The sequence below is a fragment of the Dromiciops gliroides genome, chromosome 5, assembly GCF_019393635.1.
Source record: "Dromiciops gliroides isolate mDroGli1 chromosome 5, mDroGli1.pri, whole genome shotgun sequence".
In the NCBI taxonomy this organism is placed as follows: domain Eukaryota; kingdom Metazoa; phylum Chordata; class Mammalia; order Microbiotheria; family Microbiotheriidae; genus Dromiciops; species Dromiciops gliroides.
Genome location: NC_057865.1, coordinates 106495430 through 106519385, shown reverse-complemented (window position 1 = coordinate 106519385; position 23956 = coordinate 106495430). Strand labels below are relative to the sequence as shown.

The following is a 23956-nucleotide window of genomic DNA, read 5'->3' as shown; positions in this document are numbered from 1 at the left end:
TCTGCACTTTGCTAATTAATAAATGGATCAGGCTCTGAGCTTATGCCTCAGTTTACCTTAACTCTAATCATGACAAAGAATATTGTGAGCACCAAAGGAGGGATTGTGTGAAGTCAGTTACTGGCACAGAGTCAGTCTAAGAGACCCAAGAATTAGCCTGAGTCAACTAGAAGCTCAGGAGGTCACCGTGGAACTGATCAAGTACCTAACGGGAAATTGGCAAAGGATTTTTAAGGGCAACATTGACACATTATCATCCACATATTTGGTAGAGAACCTATAGAATTGAAACTTATCAGTCAAAAGCTTCACACAAATGTAAGGCCTATTTGGCCAATGCCAGGATTAAATATGATGTTTAAGGGGAAACATGGTTACTCATGTTCCAGATAGTGCCCACTGCTGGATTTCATGGGTGTAGCTTACATGTAACTACAACATCTTATGTGTTACATATTACCAATGTCCTTCTATGCAATATTTTTTCTTATTCTATTATACTTTTCTATACTTATTCTATTATTCTATTATTATATACTTATATTATATACTTATTCTATTATACTTTTTAATTATATTTCTTTATCTTTATTATACTTCATTTTGTAAAAAAGGCAGGGATAGCAAGCATGATCTCAGACAAAGAAAAGCAAAAACAGACCTAATTAAGAGATAATCAGGGAAACAACATTTTGCTAAAACACAGACAATGGGGTAATAAAAATTTCACAAGTTTCTCTGATAAAGGCCTTGTTGTGGTTGTTCTTCACTCATGTCAGTTGTATCTGACTCTGACCCCATCTGGGGTTTTCTTGGAAGGGATACTGGAATGGTTTGTCATTTCCTTCTCCAGTTCATTTTATAGATGAGGAAAATGATGCAAACATTGTTAAATGACTTGCCCAGGATCACAGAACTAGTAAATAGCTGAGGTCAGATTTGAACTCACAGAGATGAGTCTTCCTGACTTCAGGGCGAGAACTCTATATAGTGTTCCACCTAGATGCCAGATAAAGGCCTCATTTCTAAATATATGGGAAACTTCAGATTTATAAAAACAAGTCATTCTCAAAGGATATGAATAGGCATTTTTAGAAGAAACAAAAACTATCTATATTCATATGAAAAAATGCTCTAAATCACTACTGAGTAGAGCACACCTATCAGAAATGACAAATGCTGGAGGGGATGAGCGAAAATGGGTCCACCAATGCATTGTTGGTGGAGTAGTGAACAGTCCAACCATTCTGGAGAACATGTGGAACTCTACCTAAAGGGCAATAAAACTCTACATACCCTTTGATCCATAATACCACTACTATGTCAATACCCAAAGAGATCAAATAATGCACCTTCAGAGAGAGAAGTGATGAACTCTAAGTGCAAATCAAAGTAGAATTTTCTTGCTTTATCTTTTTGCTTTTTTTGTCAGTATAATATGGCTAACATGGAAACGTTTTTCATGATTTCATATGTATAATTTAAATCCTATTGTTTTTCTCAGTGGGGAAAAAGGAGGGGTGGGAGGGAGGTAGAGAATCTAGAACTCAACATTTTAAAAGAAAAGAATGTTAAAAACAAATAATAAACTAAATAACAAAATGAAACAAAACTTACAAACAAAAAAACCCTACTATTCCCAACTAGTATTACTTGTATAGGCACTCCCTAGTACAACCTCTTTTTGTCTCCATGAGATTTGCAGCAATACCATTAAAATGGTGATAAATTTTTTTCAAAAGAAATTCCTCAGGGGAAAAAAATGAGATAGAAGGTTTCTTGTTTATGATTTTCCCATCTTTATCTTTCCCTATCACTAGGCAGAAGCAGTCAAGTCAGATAGATTTCACAGTTGCAAACTGTATTTAGTAATCTCAAAGCCCTCCCTTTGACTAATTCATGCACTAAAGAAATAACCAAAAATGTACCTTATATCCCGTATGTGGCAGGTTCAACTGGTCCCAGTGTGAAGGAAAATTGAAGGAAACTTTCTTGCTCTGCTCTTGGGTTTGGCTGAATATAAGAAAAAGTAAGAAATGATTAGTCCGTGTCCTTTCCACCTTAAACCCTGAAATTCTGCCTAACTAGGATTTCCTGAGAGATGCATAGCGTCTTCCTATTCTTTTCTAGTAGACTCTTCTGACATAAATGCATACATTTATGTATGTATATATGTTATGAAATAAGGTATCATATATGTATATTTATTCTATATGTTATAAAATGAGGTACCAAATGTATATGAAAATATAAATGTATATATGTATGTTATAAAATAAGGTGTTCTATAACAGACACACAGACATATATATATGTAGTGCCTCATTTCATAACATTCAAATACAGAGAATATGCACACATCATAGTACTTCATTTCATAACACACACACACACGTTCTACATACACACACAGTACCCCCCCAACACACACCCCATAACCACTGCCAAGTTTCCCCAATTCATTCATTTAGTAAACAATTCTGTGGTGCTGACAACCTGTAAGGTACAGTGTCAGGTATGGTGGTGACATAAAAAGATTAATGTTAACAAATAGCTGTTAAATACAGCAAGACTACCAAAAATGCCATAGGAGAGGAATAAATAAGGCACTTGGCAGGAATGAAAAATCATGTATTAGTTGTTTAATATTTCCCAGGGACTGTGTCAAGTACAGAGGACATAAAAGTATAAGTGAGGCAGTCCCTGCTTTCAAGGAGCTGACACTCCAATAAGGGTAGACAAGGCTGACAAGACTTCCATCAGTCACCCATTTGATCACTATAGGGAGCAGCCTCTTAGAATGCCATTTGTAAAGATCTCTTCCCTCTCTTATAGAAGATGCTGCCAGCTCTTGTGTGATACAAAATGCAGTTCCTTAATATTTGAAGTGCTTCTTTCTGGAAGTTTGCAGCATTTTTTCTTTGATGTAGGAACTCTAGATTTAAGACACTGCTAGGACTGTGTGTGTGTGTGTGTGTGTGTGTGTGTGTGTGTGTGTGTGTTTTTAGGAAAGTATTGGCGGATTCTTTCTACCTTTACTTTGCCCTCTGGTTCTAACAGATGTGTACAGTTTTCATTTATGACTTCTGAATATAATGTCTAGATTTTTAAAAGTCATCATTTCAGAGAATCCTAGGTATTCTTCATGGTCAGTGGGCCCTGTCTCCTATTTTTTTCCTATGGTTCTGGGGTGTATTTATTCAATCTAGTATAAACTTAGGGCTTTTCCTGAAGTAGGTATGGAGATGGTCTGCTTCCCATTCAGAGAGTCATCTTCCCTTGAAGTCTCTTCCTCCGCTTATTTTATCTGTGTATATACCCCAGGGCTCTGTGCTCAGCCCAGCCCCCACCCCCACACCCCTCTCTTCTCATCAACTGTCATGAGGGTTTAACTATCACTTCCATGAAGATGATTCTCAAATCTACACATCCAACTCCAGTCTCTCTCCTGAATTCTTTTCCTAAAACATAACCTTGGTCAAGTTTGCGAAGCCTCAGTTTGCCTGTTTGCAAAATGAGAGATCTTTAAGAGATAGCTTCTAAGGTTTCTTCTGGTTCTACATCTATGGTCCAATCATCAGCAACTTAGCCATAGGACATTTCTTATTGGTGTGTCACAGGGAAATTTCAAACTCCCTATAGCTAAAACAGAACTCTTCCCTCCTTTCAAATTTGTCCTTTTTTCTAATTTCCCTTTTTTTGTTTTTAGGTGCCCAGGTTTACAACCTCAGATTAATCCTCACTTGCCTCCCATATCCAGCCAATTGCCAAGACTTACACATTCAGCGCCTCAACAGCTTTTGAATCTGTCTCGTTTTTTGCACTTATACCACTACCGTTTTGAGTTCAGGCTCTCAACACCTCTCGCCAAGTCTTCTGCAGTGATCTCCCCATTGGTTTCCTTGATTTTCTTCTCTCCCCCTCTCCAATCCATCCTCCACTTGACTACATTAGGAATATTGATATTCCTCAAGCAAAGGCCTGACCACATCGCTCCCCTTTTCAAGAAGTTCTGGTAATTCCCTCATACATCTAGGCTAAAATACAAACCCCTTCATAATCTGCCTCCAGACTACCTTTCCAGACTCATTTCTAATTCCTCTCCATTCCAACGCCACTAAGCTACTTGATGTTCCTTGTACAGGATGTTTGAGCTCTCACTTCTGTGTCTCTGTACCGGTCCATTGTCTATACCTACAGTGCACTCCCCTTCTTCCCTACCCTTCAGACAACCCCTAGATTGCTTCAAGGCTCTACTCAAACATCATGCCCCACAGCAAGTCTCACCTGATCCTTTCAGGTGCTACTGCCCTCACCCGGGAAATCACATTGTATCTATTTTGCAGAGGTTTTTTTAACTGAATTTTCTATACACATACTGTTTCTCCCAGCAGAATGTAAGTTTCTTAAAGGGACTAATTTGTTTTAGTTCTGTAATGTCAAGGCCTTGAATAGAGCCTGTCACAAAGTAGGCAAATGGAATAAATGCTTGAAGACTACATGAAAGGACCTTTCAGTCTTGCCCAGATTAGTGATCATGAATTCAATTGAGGTACCTCTCATGAGTTAAGAGGAGCACTCAATCAGATACTTACCTTTCATGTTTTTGATTCCAGTACACAGTTACGGAGGACACAAATTTAGGCCGCCTTCGGACTTCCCTTTTAGTACGAGTGACTATGTTTGTCTGGGTCATTTCTTTAGACAGAAAAAAAAAGTTAGTCCAAAGTTAAAATGGTTATTATGATCAGAAGCACAGACAGCAGATGCTGTGCCTAACACCCCAGTGAGGAAAGAATGGGCCCACCCCATTTCCCATGGCACAAAAACCTCATTCTCACAGCAGGTGCTAAGCCAACCAAAGACTGTATTCAGCTGGGCTCCACTTCTCTCCTGGTCGCTTTTTTCTCACTCCCTTTAAGACTTTCCCTTTGAGTCTCAGGTAAGTTTAGTCTTTTGGGCAATTCAGTGGTGCAATAGATAGAGCACTGGCCCAGAAGTTAGGAGAACCTGTGTTCAAATGTGACCTCACCTATGTGTGACCCTGGGCAAGTCACTTCACCCCAATTGCCTTAAACATCTGGGACCAGCTCTAGTCATCCAGACACGGATGGCTCTGGAGGAGAGAACGAGGCTGGTAACTCTGCACAGTCCTCCCACTTAAACTCTAATTCACTGCAAAAGTCATGGCATCGTCATGATGCCAAAGACAACAACAAGTCTAGTCTTTGCCCTTTTAACAAATCTGCCTCATCCTAGTGCACCCATTAGAGCAAAACGACGCTATGGACCTGGGCCTTCTCAATGTCACGGCTTCTGCCTTTGGTATTAACCCTTAACTAAACAGACACTAATTTGTAAAGCCCGGCCTACACTCCCCTCTTGTCTGGCTTTGGGAGCCTCCTGCCCCACAAAGAAATATGGCTGCTCCACCAATAAATAAATAAATCCAGGGATTATATGATTGCATATAACCCCATCAATGAGTGACCTCTTCATGATGTGCTGATAACTTAATATGAATGAAAGGAGAAATCTTCTTTGGATGGGTAATTGTCACAGATGAAAATCTGTGTCCACTGATGGTACCTGTCTTTTTCAGAACCCTACTAAGAATCAGAAGAGTTTTAACTTTTATTCTAGAGCAGGAATTCTTCGAGTTTCTTATGGATGAAAAAAACCCAATCTGGTAAAGCCGATGGATTCTTCCTCCGAGTAATACTCTCAAATGCATCAAACAAATTAATTGGTTAATCTAATTATATGGATATAAAAATGTTTTTTTAAAAAGAAGTTCAAGCACTCTAAGTTAAGGAACTCTGGTCTAGAATCAGGTGCACAGAGTCAAATGTAGTATTCACCAGAGATAACCTGATAGGACTAATTCTACAGCTGCCCCATCTAGCTACATGTGGCAATTCGTGCAACAGACCTTCATTCCTTTAATTTTTCCCATATCGCCTCTTAGGCCAATCTCTCTTTAGAAATCTTAGATTTCATTAAGGATTTCCTGTGGGGATCTTGGGTGTGATACAAGTAGGACAATATAATCCACAAACAGGGGCATCTGGGGGAATCTCCCCAGTTATAGGAAAACTTTCTACCATTTGAACTCCCACAGTAGAGGGTGATGTCCCTGGGACATTACCTACATCACCCTGTTTCCTGTTTCAGTCGATCAGAGGCCTGAGGATTGATGAAAGTTATCTGTGTGGTCATGTTTATCTAAGAATCTTCTATGATTTTAACATGGATGAAAGGAATAAGCATTTAATAAGCACCTACCAAATGCCAGGCACTGGACTAAGGAAGCATTTCACAGATATCTTATTTGGCCCTTACAAGAACCCTGTGAGGTAGGTGCTATTATTATCTCCATTTCACAGTTGAGAAAACTGATGCAAACAGAGGTTAATGACTTGCCCTGGATCACATAGCTAGTATCTGAGGCAGGATTTGAACTCAGGTTTTCCTGACTCATTAAAGTCTTCCTGTTAGAGCCTTTAATACTGCATTTCACTCTACCAAGTCAAATGTTTGTTTGTTTGTTTTAATAATAAACAAAAAGCAAACATAGCAAGTATCTCTTTCAGTCACCTGTGTGACTGAAGAGCTCTGTTACAAAAAACTGTCTGTGAAAGCCTGCCTTCCCTTCTTTAATCAACCATACTTTCAATTCACATTTAGGTCAGTTTCAAAGATTTCAAAAGATCCATTTGAGTTTTCCCGTGTTCATCTGAACTCCTCATTTCCATCATTTCTTATGACCAAATAATATTTCATTACACTCATATGCCATATAAAATGAGAAACTCAGAGAACCTTGGGAAGCTTTGTATGAGCTGATGAAGAATGCGGTAAAGAGAACCAAATGAACATTATATGCATTTACACCAAGATGAAAAGATCCCCTAAAAGAAGACATACCGTTAAAGTCTAGTTTATACTTATGACGACCTTCTGAAAATTCCACAAATTCCTCTGGACAGAGCAGAAATAAGGACTCCAGATCTTCAGAAATAAATTCTGAACCCTCCTGTTTGATATCATATGGGAAAATTTTTTAAAAATTAATGAGTGGGACTTTCAAATAAACTATCACTATAACACCTGATATCATTTGGTTAAAACAAACAAACAACCATGTCTATGATTGGGCATGGGACTAAAGCTTTTCTTTAGAGATCCTTCTCCTGTTATGTCTTGACACTTCCATCAGAGACAGCAATAGTGTAAGATGATCTGCTGGGAAGCACGTGATTATTTTCAGCAATGCAATGATCCAATGATCCAACTCTGAAGGACTTATGAAAATTGCAATCCATCTACAGAGAAAGACCTGATGGTATCTGAAAACAAATTGAAACATATATTTTTTTGACCGTTCCTTAATCTGAAGTTTTGTTTTCATCTTGTTTTCTCTCACAACCTAGCTAATGTGGAGATGTTTTCCATGACTACTCATGTATAACTTATATTGAATTGCTTGAGTTCTTGGGGGTGAGGGGGTGGGAAAGGAGGAAGGAAGAAAAGTTGGAACACAAAGTTTTAAAAAATTGATGTCAAAATTTGTTTTTACATGTAATTTGGAAAATAAAATTCTAAACAGAAAAATACTAAATTAGAAATCCTGAAAATCAAAGGAGAAATTAATAAAATTGAAAGCAAGAAAACTAAAAAAAAACCCAACAATAACCCAAAGAGTGAAGGAGATCCTGAGTTCAAATCTTGCCTCAGAGACCCTGACTGGCTGTATGGTCCTGGGTAACTAGTTTAGCCTATCCCAGCCTCAGTCAACAAGTATATATTAAGCAATTAGGATGAGTGCTAAGGAGAAAAGGCAAAAACAAAGTCCCTTCCCTTATGAAACTCACATTCTGTTGGAGAAGAAAACATGAACAGTAAGGTGCATACAAAATACATAGTGTAAATAGGAGGGAATCTCATAGGGAAGGCACTAAAGGAGGGAAGAGGGAAGACCAGAGCCTCAGTTTCCTCTTCTGTATAATGGAGGTAATAACAGCATCTACCTCCCAGGGAGGTTGTGAGGATCACATGAGATAACTTATTAGGCCCCTGGTCAAGGGCTTTTATCAAGGGTAATGTTTCTTAGAGAGGAGTTGGCTCCAAGTGCCCTCACACACAAGCAGAGAAGCTTTTAGCCCCCAGAAGACCACAACTGTGCTGTGACTGCAGGTGCCTGTCTGGCTCCCTCCACTCAAACTCTCAGTCCAAAGCTCTGGCCAGGCATTGTGCTGAGTGCATCCATTAACCAGCCAATGCACAAAGGAATGCTAATGGCTTCAGGAATGTCTTCTCCAATTTATAATGAAACAGTAACACTTTTATACACATACCATTCACTCTGAGCTCTATTGGGATCTCACTGGAGGGGTTAGTGCATGGTTACAAAAGCCCACTGGAAGTAGCAGCTCTGGAGAAATCACAGCCACCTTTTCCTGCTTCCATATGGTAGGAAAGTAGAACTTAGAGGACTCATGATGGAAAGTGCTCTCCACAGTCAGAAAAAAGAACTGTGGAACCCAAATACAGATCGAACCGTACTGTTTTTTTTTTTTCTTTTTGCAGGTTTTTCTCTTTTTTTCTGATTCTTCCTTCACAACATGACTAATACAGAAGTATGTTTAATGTGATTATACATACATAACCTATATCAGATTGCTTTTTCTCTTGGGGATGGGGAAGATAAGGGAGGGAGGGAGAAAAATTTGGAACTAGGAGTGTTCACACAGCTGGTAAGTGTCTGAGGGAAGATTTGAACTCAGTTTTTCCTGACTCCATTGTTCTCTCCACTGTGCCCCTGGCTGCATAACAAACTATCTCCTGTACAGCTTTGAGCTCATAGCCTGTTTCAGTTCTAGGCAGGTCTTGAGCGGTACATTGGCTGCTCTTATTGTCCCCATTTTATAGATCAGGAAACTGAGGCTGAGCAAGGTTAAGGGACTTGCCCAGGATCATACAGGTAGTAAGTGACTCTGAGGCAGGATTTGAAATCAGTTCTTCCTGACTCACAAGTACAACACTGAACCAGCAGAGCTTTACATCTGGATGACAGGAGTTGAGCATGGCAGAAGAGTATACTGTCATTCAGACCGAAATAAGATCTTGCAGAGCTCTGACTAAGGGAATAGGAATCAGACTATGCCCTGGATCTTATCCCTTTTTGGGAGCGCTAAAAATCTGCTGGTTCTTGGCCTGAGATGTCCCCAAGATCCTGGAATAACACAACATTCAATACCACAAAAAAAAGAACCAGCCTAGACTCTCCCACCAGAAATGCAAAGATCCTGGTCCAAACACAAAGTACCAACTAAAACAATATAAAATTAAAAAATAAAAAATATTTAACAGGTTTCTTTAAAACCTTTTGAGTTTTGAACAAAAGTATCATCAAAAAGGAAATGGATGCTTACATCTTTTCCATATTCAATCCACTGGTCCAGTTCATTCTTCCAATACCAGTGCCAATCAGTGGTCATGACATGATCAGGGTTTTGGACAGTTGATGGAGTAGAGAGACGTCGGACAGGATAATAGCCAAGTAGCATTTTCTGGAAGTCAATACTGTGACTTCTGAAAGTAGATGTTCAGGGGGAAAAAAAAGTATTTAAAGTTAAACAAATGCTACATTCAGCTATGTGTCTAAATTCCTCCAAGCCATAACCCAGTCTTTCTCTCTCTTCCTTCCCTCCCTCTCCCCCAACCCTTCATATCTCTCTTGAAGAATCCAAAATCAATCCAACAGTTTTGCCAAGAGCTTAGATTAAGTGAATTTTAGACCCCTTAAATCAACAACCTCAATTTGCAGACGAGAAAAATGACGGCATCTGGGGAAGTGAGATAATTTGCTTGAGGCTATATTCTAGTTATTAACATCACCTCTTTCAGTACTGTGTATAGCAAAATAAAATTATCATCAGAGGATTTTGTGTAGGAAAGGACCTTAGAGGACTTAGCAAGGGGTGCTTTGGAGCCAAGTTAAATTGGGTCTTTGAGAGCCAAAAGTTAAATTTTTCGATGTAAGCATTTACACCTTGGAAATCAGCAAACACTACAAATCAGTGTTTGATTTATTGTTTTATTGATTGTCTAGACTTAAGAAACTAATGTGGAAAATGTTAATAATGCAAATTAAATTTAAAAGCGTGTCCTCTGTGCATTCCCCTCCTTCCACAGAGCTATTTGTTAAACATTTACCAGCACACCTCTCTATTTACACCTGCCCCCCCAATTTTCCCCTCTTTCTAGTTAAGGAAGCCATATTCCAGACAGATTAAGTCCAAGGTAACAAAAGTGGAAAGTAGGAGGGCCAAGATCTAATCTCAGGTCCGAATCCAGAAATCTTTCTATTACAATAGGCTTTACACAGATCCTTTCTCAGGTATGGGAAAAAGAAAAGCAATTTTAAAAAGATAAAAAGAATTCAGAATCTTTGCATTCTGCTTTTTGAGAAGTGTATGAATGCTTAAATGCTGTCATACAATTATCACAAGGTAGATTTTTTACACTTCCATATTTTTAACAGATTCATGATCAGCAGGAAGCCACAATAATATTGCATGTATATAGGTTCATATGGGTTATGCTTAGAGAAAAAAAGTACGTTGTCAAGTATTAATTTTGGAAACAACTTCATTAAAACCAAACAAGAGGGGCAGCTAGGTGGCACAGTGGATAAAGCACCAAGCCCTGGATTCAGGAGTTCAGGAGTTCAAATGCGGCCTCAGACACTTGACACTTACTAGCTGTGTGACCCTGGGCAAGTCACTTAACTCCCATTGCCCCGCAAAAAAAAAAAACCCAAAACAAAACAACAACAAAAAACCCAAGAAATCTGCTTGGATCTGAAAAAACACAATCATTTCATTATGAATCTGAATCTCTCCATCTGGTGCAAAAAAGCAGAAAGAATGTTGATTCTGGAGTCTGTATTGTTTAAAAATAATGTGGATTCTTAATCTGTCCCCCCAGTTTTGGGGGAAACTGGCTAAAATCACTGATAAATTCACCCAGAGTTTAGGCTTTTAAGGGTTTATTAAAAGATATAAGATAGTAAAGAGAGAGAAAGAAAGATTGAGAACAGATTCCTTATAGAATGGAAATCCTAGCCTTCCTAACCGCTCACGTGAAGTCCTGCCACCAAGCCGATGTCTCCAACCAAAAAGAGGGAGAAGTCCTCGGCCACCCTCTGTGTCTGCTTCCTACTTCGTGTCCTCCTCCCAGAAATGGGAAGCTCTTCAAGTTGATTGGCTGAGAGCAGTCTCCTGCTGATGCAGCAGCCCACAGACTCTGAGAACACTCCTTCTCAGGGCTGGCCAAATTCAAATTCAAGATCTAATCACCTCTAAGTGGGCACCCAGTAGTTCCTCATTCACACCCAATTCGAACACTACTAAGTCAATCAAGTCAGACCCCTGGGCGTCTACCAAATTCCATTATCTTAACACAAGTCCAAGGACCTTAGTTCATATTTACTATCCATGAAACCTTGGGCAGGTCACTTCAACATTCTGAGCCTCAGTTTCTTCCTCTGTAAAATGTGGAAGTTGCACCAGATGGCCTCTGTGGTCTCTTCCAGCCCTAAATCTAAGATCATGAACTCTTCCACTTGTAACGATTGGAATGACGCCACCTGCTGGAGACTTACTGTAGGAAAGCTCCGCCATGAGGAGAAGGTGCCTGAGGGCAAGACATGTGGCTTTTCTTTGGTGTCAGGAAGTGATGTTTGCAGGTGGGAGGAAGAGGGGGCGAGGTGGGCGCTCTCCCTCTCTTTGGCTCGTGGAGAGCGGAACAGGGAAACTGTAGCTCCCCGAAATAGACAGATGAATCTAGACCTCTTTTTCTCTCTCTTCATCAAATTCTTATTCTCCTTAATAAATGTTTAAAAGTCTAATTCTTGCTAAAGCTTATAATTTTTTGGCGGCCACTCATTAGATACTTTAGACAGACTAGCTAGAATTTCAGCCCCTTACCCACTCCTTCAGCTGAATTTTGCCCATTCCCTCTGTCTCAAGGTAAGCAGAAAGTGTGCTCTGCAGACCTACTTGGCTCCTTTAAACAGGGTGTAGGTACCAACTTACTTGGAGATGCTTGGGTCACAGTAAGCTTTCTCGATCTCCTCTATGTCCTTCAAGTCTTTCCAGCTGTCAGAAATGTACACCTGCCATCGGTAGGGCAGATGAAAGTGGACAGACTTGCAGCTATCTGGAAAGAAAGCACAGAATTCCCAGGGCCAAGGTAAGACCTGCTTTGTCCTGTTAAAGATAGTCTATTAATACCACCTCCAATCCAGACCTTTCCAGTCTCCTTATTATTTATACTCTATAGTTATGATTTATCTCCTACTTAGAATGCTCTTTACGACCTCTCTCCCAACCTTTTCACCGCAATGCAATCCTGGAAAGCAGAACACTTTCTTAAAACTTTTCAGTACATTTTGGTTAAGCATAAGCTTGCAATTACTGTATTTCACCAGCAGCAAAGCAAAATGTTGATTCCAGCTATGTTCATTAATTAGAATATGGGATTGTAAATTTGGAACTGGAAAAAACCTTAGAGTTTATCTAGTTCAACTCTTGTCATTTTACTGATGAAAAATTGAGTCCATTAGAGGCTAAATGACTTTCCCTAAGGTCACACAAGTAAGTACTCAATGAAGTAAGGTAGAACCTGAATACAAAACAATTTTCAGTTGACAATGAAGAATATAATACACTTTTCAGGAAATAAGGAAAACTGCTTTTTGGTTTCATTAATGGAAATAATACCAATTATGAACTGGTTCAATTCATCCAACGGTATGTCAGTTAGATGCTGATTGGGACAAACACCTTCCATTTAGAACACCTACAATTAAGTTAATGTGGCCAAAGAACTGTGTGATTCTTAGTACTTTCTTTGCCTTTCTCTTTTTTAAAAAACAGAAATTTTAATGAAAATAAGCTTAATCATATCAAGGAATAAATTATGATTCAAGGAATAATTTTAGTCATATACCCTGATGTTTTAAAATACAATTTTGTGGCAAAATCAAAGGAACTCTAATACAATATCAAGAGGTAGTGACAGGTAATTGGCTCAGTGTCAAGAAGATATGAACTTGGGGGCCACTAGGAGGCACAGTGGATAAAGCACTGGCACTGGATTCAGGAGAACCTGAGTTCAAATCCAGCCTCAGACACTTGACATTTACTAGCAGCTGTGTGACCTTGGGCAAGTCACTTAACCCTCATTGCCCCTGACAAAAAATAAAAAATAAAATATAAGATAATTTCCCCCATTCTTCTTATCTCTTCCCTCTTTTGCCAGTGTATCCCTTTCTCAAAAATCCATTTTTTGTTAATTATCCCAACATAATCAACTCATTCTTGCGCTCTTCATCTATAGAATCCTTATTACTCCTGAATCCAGGGCAGGTGCTCTATCCACTGTGTCACCTAGCTGCTCCTTTTGGCACTTATAAGATAGTGTGATCGAGGGAGAGTTGTAGTCACTGATCCCTTGCCATTGCAAGTGATACTGTTCTTCAAGATGCCTAATTCCTTGGGACAGCAAGCGCTACTCTCTACCCTGGAACTGTCTTGTAAATGGGTACAGGCAATGGAGTAGCCAAACAAAGTTCTGTCTCACACCCGATGTTAGCACAGAGAACCCCCTGTAGTCTCTGACCAGCTGCCTGATTTGAGATCTGAAGCTGCTGCTGCTACCTCCAAGGCCCACCACGGGTGCGGCTGCCACGTGAGCTCTAGGTGCCCACCCCTGTGTTACAGACCTCTCCTTCTGCCCCCTAAACTGTCTCTGGCTAGAGAAATTCCTCACTCTGATCTTCTGCTGCCTCTGCTGCTTTAGCATTCCATTTGAGGCATTTTTAAAAAGTTGTTTGGAGGGCCATGCTAGGAGAGCTCAGCAGCTTCCTCTATTCAACCATCTTGACTCTGCCCCCAGAAGTCCTTTTTATGATTTTGAAAAGCATAGTGGTTCCTCGAATTATCCAAGAACTGGGAAGCCTGAGGGGAGGTTAGAGTTATTAATATAGTTTCCTGATAGAAAATGGAGGAGGCAAAAAACATCCTCATTGAGAGGTAAAGTTCCATGGCGCTGTACCACACTAATAGCAAAACAAGTCAACTTACAGATCTCTGGGCTTTGAGAATGGGAGTCAAGGGGCAGCTAGGTGGCGCAGTGAATAGAGCACTGGCCCTGAATTCAGAAGGACCTGAGTTCAAATACAGCCTCAGACCCTTGACACTTACTAGCTGTGTGACCCTAGGCAAGTCACTTAACCCCAATTGCCTCACCAAAAAAAAAAGAGAGAGAATGGGAGTCGAAAGCAGCCTATATTGAAGTGACTACACTCAGAGTGGGTACCCTTCCACAAGTTCCCTGAAACCTGGGGAACTGAAAGGTTGTGTATCCCATGTTTAACTTTCACATGGCTTCGACTCCCTAGACCTTTCTGAAAGCAAAGACATAGGAAAGGACTTTTTAAAATCTCTCCAAAAAGACAACGGACACTGGGCAGATCAAGAATTGACATGATCAAATCAAATGCCCACTGGCTGTGTGACCTTAGGCAAGTTACATAACCCCTTGGTTTAAAGCTAAGACTATAAATTGCAAAGATGATACCAATCTATACTAGTAAAGGAAGTCCATTCATCTGAGAGAGCTCCCTAAATTAATGGCATTACAGGTCCAGTTCATTGCTCTACCAAGATGCAATCTCCACTCCCACCCCTACCCCCTCCATCCCAGGTCAAATTCCAGAGCTTCTGTATTTTCCAGATTCCTTATCTCAACATTACTTACTCTTTAGTTTACAATCTGAAATGAGGTGGTCAAGACAAATCTCATTGGAGTCATTATTCTTCATTCCTGAAGGTGTTGTGTTAAAAACCCTAGCTTTGAAATCTAGAGAAGAGAAGAAACAAAATGTTGGCTTTCCTGAAAGAAAAAAACTCTCACGTAAGCAGGTTTGGGTTCTTTCGGGGCAAAAAGGGGATGTAATTTATTGTCAAAATAATCTACCTTTGTTATTTAAAAAATGTGGGAAGCCTTTCCCAATTCCTCTTAATTCTAATGTCTTCCTCTGTTACTATTTCACACTTATCCTGTATATATCTTGTTTGTACATTAGACTGTAAGCTCATTAAGGGCAGGGGCTATCTTTTGCCTATCTTTGAATTATCTGTGGGGCAGCTAGGTGGTACAGTGGATGGAGCACTGGCCCTGAAGCTGGTAGGACCTGAGTTCAAATCTCACCTCAGACACTTACTAGCTGTGTTACCCTGAGCAAGTCACTTAACTCCGATTCCCTTAAACATCCAAGGTCATCTCCAGTCGTCCTGATATATATCTTGTCACTGGACCCAGAGGGCTCTGGAGGAGACAGTGAAGTTGGTGACTGAACAGCCCTCCCTCACTTAAATCCAATTCACTGCAAGTCCTGACATCACCTACCAATGTCATGGTCCTCTTTGAGAATGAAGAACAACAACTAATTAAATATGCTTAGCAATGTTCCTGGCACACATAAGCACTTAATAAATGCTTATTAATTGACTCCTAAATCCCCTATTGTTACTGGGATAGCAAATTAGAAATTGCCACAAGTGAACAGCCATATAATGATCTACTAGCCACGTTTTTGTGGTATAGGGGAGTGGCAACACTTTCTAGGGTTTAGAAAGCTGGTTTCAAGTCAAAACAATTTAAGTGTCAGTCTAATCTCTGACATATAGTAGGCCCTTAGTAAGTGTTTCTTGAAGGCTTCCCATCCTCCTAACACAGCCAATTGTTTTGCTTAGTCATTTATATTTGTACCAGGATTTTTTCTTGTTTTTTAATGAAGGAAGGGAGAAAGGGAAAGGGGAAGGTAAGACAGATTTCAAAAAAGATTTTTTAACTTAAAAATTAACAAATTAAATGCTGACTGACACATCCTGACTATGTGCCCCTAAGCAAGCTGCTCAGCTTCTTACCACCCTAAGAAATTCCCTAAATGGGGGTTCATAATCTCTTTTGTGCAATGGCCTCTTAACAGTCTGGTGAAGCCTATGGACCCTAACTCAGAATGCCTTTAAATGCATAAAATGAAATATATGAAATTACAAAGAAAAACAATTTCGGTAAAATTGTGATAATATATATGTATGTATGTGTATACATATGTAAAAATACTTATATGCATCACACACACACAGGGTTAAGAACCCCAGCCCAAGCTAGGGCTCATGGCTGTAATTCCCTGCTACCAGGGAGGCTGATGGATCAGTTGGGAATTCAAGCTGCTAAGCAGATCAGGTGTCGGTTCACCCTCATTCTGGCACCAATGTGGGAAGCCCCAGGGAGGAGGTAGCACCAGGCTGCCGAAGGAGGGGAAAAGCCGCCTGGGTCAGAAACCAAGCCAAGCAAAGCTTGTGGGCTGAGCAGCAACAAGAATGGGCCCAGGACTGGGGGCTGCATGACCAGCCTGGACAAGATGAGAAGATCTGATCTAGCTCTGATCCCATCAACTGTAGAGCAGGAAGCATTTCAGCACCTGAAAGTTCCCTACATAGATAAAATCACAGGTCTGGAACAACAACAATTAAAAAATAAAGTAAATAAAGGTACTCCAGGATGAGACTGTACATCTCTCATATGCTCTGATTTGGAGCAGATGAATAGCCAATACGAAGTCTCCACTTACCCTGTGCATTTGTACTTTTGGAAGGAGACACAGCTCTGCTTTTATTTGTGGTCAAAGTGCCAGGAGTTTGACTAGAACTGGAGGTAGAAACAAACCCCACTTGGCTACCAGACAGCCCCTTCAGATGGATAGCTGGTTTGCTCAAGGTAGATGTGGTTTCCTTGTGGTCTGAGGCTGATGTAGAGACAGAGGTAGCTTGCATCACTAGAGGATAATGAAATTTTGAGCTCTGATTATAAGATTATTTTGGCTTTATCTTAGATGACAAGTCTTCATTAGTAATACCATGCATTTACTTAGGGGTTTACAGCTTTCAAAGAGTGTAAATACATAGATAAACACACATGCACATCTAATATATATTTATCTCCTTTGATCTTCACAACAACCCTGCAAGGTGAGTGTAGGAAATATGATAACCCCCATTTCAGAGCTTTGGAAACTGAGGCTCCAAATGATGAAACGACGAATCTAATAAGAAATGGTGCTGGGAACCAATCCCACATCTTCCTACTGAACTATGCTGCTTAGATTCCTGCTTCATGTCCCTCCAACACATAACCTCAAAGTTGTTCTTTATAGACATTCAGGGCCTCAATCCTTTCTTTCTTCCTCTTTTCATGTCATATTTAGGGCAGCTAGGTGATGTGATGGATAAAGCACTAGCCCTGGATTCAGGAGGACCTGAGTTCAAATCTGACCTCAGACACTTGACATTTACTAGCTGTGTGACCCTGGGCAAGTCACTTAACCCTTATTGCCCCCCCCCCAAATTAACTTTTCATGTCATATTTTACTTGTTAACTATAGCCCTAATAATATTTCTATTTTAAAAAAATTATTTGTGATATACAATTATATTTTATACATATTCTATTTTTAACATTTTTTTAATCTTCAAGGAATTTTGGGAGATAGTTCTATCTGCTTTCTTTCCCTCTTTTGTTACACTATAGCTTAAGAAGTGCTGGAGGGGCAGCCAGGTGGTGGAGTGGATAGAGCACTGGCCATGGAGTCAGGAGGACCTGAGTTCAAATCTGGCCTCAGACACTTAACACTTACTAGCTGTGTGACCCTGAGCAAGTCACTTAACCCCAATTGCTTCACCAAAAAAAAAAATAAATAAATAAGTGCTGGATTTGGGAGTCAGGAAAGATATGGGTTCAAATCCTGGCTCTCTTACCTAATACTATGTGTGACTAAAAGCAAGTCATTGAATCTTCTTAGGTCTTAATTTCCTCATCCACAAAATTGAGGGGGCTGGACTAGAAATTTCAAAGGATCCCTTCCAGCTCTAAAATCTGTGATGTATGAAAACCTGATTGAAATTTACTATAGCAAGCCGACCAGGGACAAGTAGCTTAAACTTTCTGAGCCTCAGTTAATCGAATGAGGATAATCCCACCTGGAGTAGCCATCTCATTGGGTAATCTTGTGGCTCAAACAAAACAATAAACAAAGTTTAATGGTTTTGTGGGTTTTTTTTAGTGAGGCAATTGGGGTTAAGTGACTTTCCTAGGGTCACACAGCTAGTAATTGTTAAGTGTCTGAGGCCGGATTTGAACTCAGGTCCTCCTGAATCCAGGGCCGGTGCTCTATCCACTGTACCACCTAGCTGCCCCAAGTTTAAGTTTTAGTAGCTTAAAATCACACTAGGAATTCTGGGACATCAGGTATATTAGGTAATTTATAAGTTTTAATGGATAGTTAGCCTTGAAATGAAGGTCACTGCCTAACACTCTGGCACATCCTAGCAATGTGAGCCCAGATAGTAAGTCACTTAAACTCTCAGTTCCTCAAACAACAATTTGGGGGGGGGGGGCAGGGCAATGGGGGTTAAGTGACTTGCCCAGGGTCACACAGCTAGTACGTGTCAAGTGTCTGAGGCCGGATTTGAACCTGGGTACTCCTGAATCCAAGGCCGGTGCTTTATCCACTGCGCCACCTAGCTGCCCCAAGCAACAATTTAAGATTGTAAAATATACAAGTGTGATAGGGTCCAAGCTCCATTTCTTACTAGACTTGTCACTTCGTAGTTAAAATGGGAGTAATTATATCTCCCATGCTCAATTCACAAGGTCATCACAGATTATATGTGTATATGTCTATATTTGTGTTTATGTACAATCTACCATGGCAAGAGAGTTTCCTCATTAAAAGTTCATTACACCAATGCAATTGCAAGCTTAGTCCCCAAATTATTATTCTTTACTACTCACTTTCAGTCCCCGCCACGCTCCTCGATGTTATTGCCAATAACCCTACCAATGAAAGTGACCTGCCACCACTACCACACCATAACCTCAGATTCTAGGAATAATGGGCCTGTTTCTGTGTTTCACATTTAGATTGGTCTGAAGGCCCAGAATTCACCTTACCTGTTGGTAAAGAATGTTGGGCTAAATTGCCCTTCTGAACTCCACCCTGGATGACATTACTTGTAGATGATGCTTTTGGTCGTACATGGGTGGTTGCAGCATCAGACATGGGAGAGGCCCGGATACTCTGTAACCCACAAAAAGACTCTTCTCTGTCATTTCTAGTAATCCTATCCAAGTTCACTATCATGGGTTTATCCACACATGCTCTCGATTCCCTTTGCTGTTCCTGATTATTATGGGATTTTCCTGATCTCACAATAACATTTTCATCAACACCTACATTATTTGCATTTGGAGTTTCCAGTTCATCTATCAGTGTCTTTGTCTTAGCCATTTGGGTATTTATTAGTGTGGACTGGTTGTCTTTACTCTTAGATGAGGATTCCTCTTTCTTGAGATTCATTACTGGTTTGTATTTTGAAAACACCACAGCATTGCTTCCCATGCCCCACCTGTCAATCATTTTACTGGAAGCAGGTGAAGAATAGGCCTTCTGAATTCCATAGTCATCTTCTCCATTTGCAGAGTTGTGGGAGGGCACTGATCCACTTTTGCTAATGGTTATGGGTTCTGGATCAGAAAAGGAGTCAGCTTCACTCCCAAAGAACACATTCCGTCTACTGGAAACACGGCCACCCCCTGGGAGTAGGACTCCCTGGCCAGCTGAAGCCGGTGGAGAGATGGAGGCAGCGTACTGCATACTATCTTGGCTCCCATAGCGGCTTTCTCTACGACCAGTTACTGCAGAACTCAAGTTTGTTCCAATTTGACTCACTCCTTGAAGACTGACGGTCTTGGGAGATGCTGAAGCTAACTGGACACAATCTCGACTCAAAAGCATGGTTATTCCTGGTGGCTTCACTCTCATCCACTTTGCCTTTGGAGGAAGGCGATGGTGCTGGGCCTGCTGTACCTGGTTCTGAAATGTGGGCGGTTCCAATAGAGGCAGAAGGAGATGGAGACAATTCTTGCCTCCCGAAAAAATACTGATTTTTACTTTGGCTTCTACTTCCTACATTTCTTTCTTCTGGCCGGCCTGAGGAAAACAGGGTGAGGGGATTAGGAGGGGAGAGGAAGGGTAAAATAGATAACAGAACACAGAAAACGGTTACAATTAAGTTTATAGATGATAGCTTTGTAGCTACAAAGGACTTCAGAGATCATCTAGTTCAACTTCATATTAAAGATGGGGAAACTGAGGCCAAAAGTGGGTAAGTACCTTGCCTAAAGTCACAGAGTTAGGAATTAGCACAGCCAAGAAATGAATCAAGGTCCAAGACCCCAAAGTCGGAGTTCTTTCCACTGTATCAAACTTCTAGGGGCAGGTAGGTGGTGCAGTGGATAAAGTACCTGCCCTGGATTCAGGAGTACTTGAATTCAAATCCGGCCTCAGACGCTTGACTCTTACTAACTGCATAACCCTGGGCAAGTCACTTAACCCTCACTGCCCCGCAAAAAAAAACAAAAAACAAAAACAAACTTCTGTCAAAATTCTTACCTTTCTCAGGGATGTCACGTAACTCCAATCCTGTCAAAATTACATGTACCAATGTAACAAACAAAAATCTTAAGGGATCAGTAGATCCCCATTCTCCCCTCCTAAAAGATTAGGCAAAGGGGAAGGAGCCCTTGAAGAGGGAGAGAGAAAAGCAGCATCGTGTAGTGGACAAAGAGTTGGCCTTGAAGTCAGGAAAACCAGGGTTCATATCCTGCCTCTCAATACATATTAGCTGTGTGACCATAGGCAAGTCACTTAATCTCAAAATGCTCCTAAGACTATAAAGTTATAGACAAGCTGTTGACTGATATCACTGAAGGTAATTTCCATATTAGGAATTCTCTACATCATAAAATCATAGGTCCAGATCCCCCCCAAAAATAAAGAAAAGAGTAAAAGGAAGAAGGCAGAAGGAGCGAGGACGGTCAATTAGGCGATGAAGATATGCATGGAGAAATAGATCAGAGGACACAATGAAGAGATACTTGACTCTCTGAGATAGGAGGAAAGGATAGAGGATGGGAGAAATCTTTGAGGAAGTTCATATAAGATGGCCCCAAAACTCTTCAGAAAAGGAAGAAGTGAGGTCATCTACTAAGAGGCAAGAGTGATAAGGCTATGAGAGAAACTGGAGTTTAAAGAGATTAGAGATTTCCAATAACTACCATGGGAAATGAGATAACGAGTCAATAAAAGAAGAAAATAAAGACTTCTGGAGAACAGTGATGTCAAACTTAAAAGATCCCTGCAGGCCGCATACTGACATATAAACCCACAAATTAACATTATATTGTCTTGTATCTTTATCTGTTCTGTTAAACATTTTCCCAACTACATTTTAACTTGGTTCAGGAACCACTGGGCTTTGAGTTTGACACCTCTGTTGTACAACACTGAGAACCCAGTTGAGGCTTTAGGCTAGGGTTTCCAGGAAAAAAGGAGATAAGGGACAATGATTAAGGTTCAGGGAATAAGCGGGAAGACAGAGAAAAAGGAGTTAGAGAAAACCCACGGGGTGCGGGGAGTGGGGCTGGAGGTAGAGGGCTAGAATGGTGCTGATTATAGCGACCTAGGGGAGATGAGGAACAGGGGCAGACAGAAACCTTATGATAGTAAGTTTGGTGGTTTGGGAACCTGGTAGAGATACTGAGTGCTGAACAGCTGTGGAGCTCCACTTCTCCTAACAATTCCTCTTCAAGGTACTGAGGATAAGAGAAAATGTAGAACTTGGAAGGACGGTGCAGGACGGAAGGGGAAAGAAGATGCATGGAGGAACGTCTCTGCTTTTTTCCTTCCTTGCCCTGTTCTCCAAATCTGTTGTGGAACAGGGAAGGGGAAGAAGAAGGAAGAAGAAACACAATGGAACACTACAGAGTATGAAAGACACTGTGACAAGAAAAGAAAGGACTACAGGCTTGGTCAAAGAAGACCTGCCTCTAATACTACCTGCTTCATGATCTTAAGCCAGCCACATAACTTCCTGCAATTACCCTCATCTGTAAAAAGAGGATAATGATCTATCAATCAATCTTAGTCGTCAAGCATTTATTAAACATCTACTATGTGATATATATACATACATGTACACATATAATACATACAACATAGATGTATGCATGCTTACATACATATCTTGCCTGACTCTTCTTGGCAAAGACACTTGAGGGGTTTGCCATTCCCTTCTCCAGGCCATTTTACAAATGAAACTGAGGCAAACATGGTTAAGATGACTGGCCCAGGGATACACAGCTGAGGCAGACTTGACTCAGGAAGGTGAGTCTTCCTGACCACCATGGGTGAGGAGGAATACCTTTCAGAGATGTAGAACAGGCCAGGCAAAGGCATACAGAGAAGACAGAAGTACAATATCTGAGGAATTGGAAAGGTTGCTTGGCTGGATCAAAGACTGCAGGCGGACAAGTAATAATATAAAAAGGAGGTTAGATAGATGAGTTTGGCCAGGTTGCAAAGGGCTTGAAAAAAAACTAAACAGAGAAGCTGAGGCAACAAGAGCTACTTAGAGTTTACTGAGTATGGGAGTGACATGGCAGAATTGTACTGAAGGAAAGTCACTTTGGCATCTGTGTAGAGGGCAGGCTAGTGCGGGGAGAGAGCAGAGGCAGGGAGACCAATGAAAAGGCTGTGGAAATAATCCAGTGGGCCTAAGCTGAGTTGGTGGCTATGTGATGTAGAGAGAAGGGGCATTATGTGAAGACGGAATAAAGACCAAATCATAAACGCAGCAACAAACTGGATTGCATGGAGTAAAGGAGAGTCAAGAGTCAAGAATAATGCCAAAGTTATGAATGCATTGGAACAAGCAGGGCACTTGCAACAGAAATAGGGAAGTTTGGCAGGGAGATAGGCTTGTGGGAAAGATGCTGAGTTTTGGACATGTCGAGTGGAAATCCAGCAAGAAATGTCCAATAGACAGTTGGTGATGCTTGAGATTGATGCTCAAGGGACACACTGGGGGGCAGATATAGAAATCTGTGGGTCATCTACACAGAGAAAAATAGGTTAAACTCCTGGGAGCTAATGAAAGAGAAAGAATCCAGAAAGAAAGAAAAAAGAGGGTCTAGGACAGAATCTTGGGGGTCCAACCCCAGTTCGAGGGCATGATGCAGAGGATGAACAGCAAAGAGGAGTACCAAGGAGCGGTCAGACACTTCTCTCTAGGGATGAGAGAGCGTGTCATGAAATACAGAGATGAGAGGAGAGAGTGGGCAACATCCAGATGTCAAGTGCCCCAGAAAACTCAAGAAGAGTGAGAACTGAGATTGTGAGGAAGCCCACGTACACGTGAGCTGCAGTGATGTGATGATCATATATGGGATAGAGAAGCTGAGGTCCACCTGGACTAGACTGTGAGGATTCAATTCAATTTACTGAGTGCCTGCCATAAAAGAAACAATGTAATAAGCACTAGGCATGCAAAGACAAAAATGATAGCAGCCCCTTCCCTCTAGAAGTTTCTATCCTTGGGGACAAGGGGTGATAGGGGAGGAATATATAGCACAGGATCATAAATTGAGCTGGAAGGGCTTTATAGACCAGCTAGTTCAACCTCCTCATTGTACAGATGAGATGACTGAGGTCTAGGACAGTTAAGTGACTGGCCCAAGGGTCACAGAGCTTGTTACGTATTAGGGGTGGGATGTAAACCCAAGCTTTTTGACTCAGTGCTTTTTTCTACTGGAACATGACAGATGCAGATAACTATAAAACATATGGGGTACAATAGAAACAAAGGAGTAATTAGGGCATAGGACTCTAAGAGTATTCAGAGAGCACTTTTGTCTGGGGAGATGAGGCAAGGAAGGAGGAAATACCTGACCTGATCTTTGAAGGAAAAGAAGGAAGCTG

At 40.8% G+C, this 23956-nt stretch overlaps 1 protein-coding gene across 1 annotated transcript in view; it reads right to left on the bottom strand.

Annotated features, from left to right (window-relative positions):
* Positions 1-23956, bottom strand: part of ZC3HAV1 (zinc finger CCCH-type containing, antiviral 1) — a 110116-nt gene that overhangs the window by 49734 nt on the left and 36426 nt on the right. Inside the window, 9 exon segments of the mRNA XM_043968309.1 lie at positions 1929-2013; positions 4596-4698; positions 6928-7036; positions 9435-9594; positions 12102-12225; positions 14830-14931; positions 16712-16915; positions 19090-19927; positions 19929-20142. Of these exon segments, the coding sequence (XP_043824244.1) occupies positions 1929-2013; positions 4596-4698; positions 6928-7036; positions 9435-9594; positions 12102-12225; positions 14830-14931; positions 16712-16915; positions 19090-19927; positions 19929-20142 (1939 nt within the window).